This window comes from Triticum dicoccoides, chromosome 1B, assembly GCF_002162155.2.
Source record: "Triticum dicoccoides isolate Atlit2015 ecotype Zavitan chromosome 1B, WEW_v2.0, whole genome shotgun sequence".
NCBI lineage: Eukaryota > Viridiplantae > Streptophyta > Magnoliopsida > Poales > Poaceae > Triticum > Triticum dicoccoides.
Window position 1 is genome coordinate 627,940,967 of NC_041381.1, and position 3,200 is coordinate 627,944,166.

A 3,200-nucleotide genomic window follows, 5' to 3' on the forward strand; every position below is an offset into this window, starting at 1 on the left:
AGGCATAGTAAGAATGGTTTTCAACAGAATATGTGCACTGAACAACAAACATAACGGCACTGTCATGCAACTGGCGAACTGAAGACGAGCAGGCTAGCAGACAAGCAATTTTCAGGTACCATTTCAACTGCTCGTTCGTTCGGGTTCAGAGGCAGCTAGCCGGATTACTCATTACAAAATTGACAGTGGAATGATAATTCAAGCTCAGAATCAGAGCAAAATATGACATGCTAACTAAAACAGGGGAGAAATTTGAAAAGTTGGAAACAGTCATTCAAACGCAGATGTATGAGAACAGCAAGCCAACATTTTCATTTCCACTGAAAATGTGCTGATGGCAACAAGACGGTACCATCAGATTAGGCATAACGCATCCACCATGACAAGAACAACACAGACACATTCGTAAACCCTACTAGCACACACACTTCCACGGACGAACTCAACCTAACAAGGACAGACGGCATATGGATTGCAGATTGCGGCCTAGGCCCTCTCGCCACGGATGCGGCGGGCGAGCTGGATGTCCTTGGGCATGATGGTGACGCGCTTGGCGTGGATGGCGCACAGGTTGGTGTCCTCGAACAGCCCGACGAGGTAGGACTCGGCGGCCTCCTGCAGGGCGGAGACGGCGGAGGACTGGAAGCGGAGGTCGGTCTTGAAGTCCTGGGCGATCTCGCGGACGAGGCGCTGGAAGGGGAGCTTGCGGATGAGCAGCTCGGTGCTCTTCTGGTACTTGCGGATCTCGCGGAGCGCGACGGTGCCGGGGCGGAAGCGGTGGGGCTTCTTGACGCCGCCGGTGGCCGGGGCGGACTTGCGGGCGGCCTTGGTGGCCAGCTGCTTCCTCGGCGCCTTGCCGCCGGTGGACTTCCTCGCCGTCTGCTTGGTGCGGGCCATGTCGTCGGAGATGCGCCGGGGAGGTTGAGGAGATTTGGGGGATTGGGAGGAATGGGGGTGATGAGGAAGAAGGGGACGGGGCGGCGTTAAATAGAAGGCGAGCGCCGAGCAGGTGCGTGAGTTTTGCTTTTTCGGGAGGGAGGATGAGCGTGGAGCGTTGGATGTGTGGTGCCTGGACGGTCGAGATCTGGTATCGAGGTAGTGATCCGTGGGATGGTAGTTCGCGTGCTGTGATTGGTTCGCTATGAGTGAGGCGGATCGTGGAGGTATGCGTTCCTGCTCTCTCTATTTTTTAGTCACGTATATATGCGTTTCGCTGGTGCGACTGATTTGCATGTGGTGTTCGGCTCTTGGCCCGAGATGGAAGGAAGTGGCGTGAGAGGAAAGGCGTGATCAGGTTTGCCTTCGACATGCCAGGCAAAAATCTCAAACTTTTTTGAATTTTTTGACAAAAAAAATTGTTTTTTTTCATGAAAAATGTTTTGAGTGCACACAAAATTTCATATTGGAATGGCACTCGTGGAAGTCGTGGTAAAAAAACAAAATCGATACTCTAAAGTGATATTTTTGAAAGTATTTTGGAGTGCTGGTTTTTAAAACAATCAACTTCCGTGAATGTCATTTCATGATGGAACTTTGCAAAAGCCGAAGACATTTGTCAAAGTTTGTCACAAAAAATCAAAAAAAATAGTTTCTTTTTTTTAGATTTTACTGATCACACCACAAGCTCGCGGGGAGATGACTTTCAATTCTACCCTTATATAATATAGAAGAACTAACTAGGGTGTTTTTATTTTCTGACTACTCTTGAACATGTTATTCTTCCGGGGATAAAAGAAATTTTATTCCATTGTCAGGTGGTTGGTGCAATATATGCCAAAAGATGGCTAATCATAGTGGGAGCTAGTAAAACGTCGTCGGTGCCTGGAAACGGGATAAGGTGTAAACATGCACGCCGACGCATCTTACCCAGGTTCGGGGCTCTCCTAGGAGATAACACCCCTAATCCTGCTCTGCGGGGTCTCCGCGTGATCACTAGATCAACAAGTAGCTACAAGCTTGCTCCTTGAGCTGTTCGGCTAGAGGAGGAAGAAGGGCAAGGCTAGCTCTATCCATTTCTCTATATGTGTGTGTAATCTCCAAGAGCTCAACCCTTTGCATGGGTGCCATGGGGGTTTATATAGGCCTACCCTCCAAGGGTACAATGGTAATCCGGTCGGGTGTAGGCCTGAGCCGTCAGTGTCTATGGGCGCCGACTTCTCCGTCGGCTGCTGGGTCCCGCCGGCTGTCGGGCTCTCGGCCGACAGGTAGGGCCCGCCGCTTGTGGGTCCTGTCGGCTGCTCGTCACTGTAGCCCTGCCCCTGATGATGAGGGCTTGGTCGAGGAGGGCGTGGCTACAGCACCGCCGCCTGGCGGGCGTTCACTGTAGCCACACCCCGTCTTATCTGGTTAATGGCGCACAAACTTCTAGGATGGGGGAGGGCCGACTGCTGGGAGTCGGCCTCCCCCCACGCCGACTGGTCTAGGCCTGCCGTCTTCGGGCATCTCACAGACATGTAGGTCCCGCCGTACCGACAGCCCGTCGTGGGAGCATGGCTCCCTCTGCCATGGATGATGTCATGAGCAGCATGGAAACAGTGTCGTGTCGGGCTAGGGATGGTCGTCCGGTACGCTGCACGGTGGCCATGTCCGTCCTGGGATTCGAGGGTGGCAGGCTGCACTGTCCCGTCTCATCGCCGTTATGTAGGTGCAAACTTTGAGGGTGCGAGGGTGGGCCGCCTGCTAGGAGTCGGCCGCTCTGGTGCCCGCCTGCTAGGAGTCGGCCCACTCTAGTGACCGCCTGCTAGGAGTCGTCCCATGCCGGGGCCGCTCTTTGGGCCTTGCCGCCTTCTTGCAGCCGGTCGCTTGGATCAGCAAGCCATAAGAAGGCGGACCTTTTGTCTTTGATGTTTGAGGGGCGCAGCCGGCCCCGATGTCTTGAAATGTCATAGGAAGCTAATGAGGCTACCCGTGGTCATTTACTCCGACAGTAGTCCCCGAAGCTGATGGGGCATCGCGGTTGAAAAGGTGAGAGGCCTCAGCAACTTCCTATTCCGAGGAGCCAACAACTAGGAGTTGGCCGCGACCAAGCACGTCGTCTGGTGATTTTGAAATACGAAGGCGGGAGCTAGGTGGCGCGCTAGCCGGGCGTCGAGCCGGCTGCCCGCTGACCGCGCGCCACGCGGCGCTAGCCGGCTGGACCAGCCTGCCCGCCTATGCACGCGACGGGATGTCACCGCAGGCTGGGGCCCGCCACTACCGTG

The 3,200-nt window shown here is 54.5% G+C and overlaps 1 protein-coding gene across 1 annotated transcript; it reads right to left on the reverse strand.

Moving 5' to 3' along the window:
- Positions 1 to 279: 279 nt before the first annotated feature.
- Positions 280 to 973, reverse strand: LOC119349216 (histone H3.2-like). The gene has a single exon (XM_037617247.1). It carries the CDS (start codon positions 895 to 897, stop codon positions 487 to 489), a length of 411 nt encoding a protein of 136 aa, XP_037473144.1. The 5' UTR covers positions 898 to 973; the 3' UTR covers positions 280 to 486.
- Positions 974 to 3,200: the final 2,227 nt, after the last annotated feature.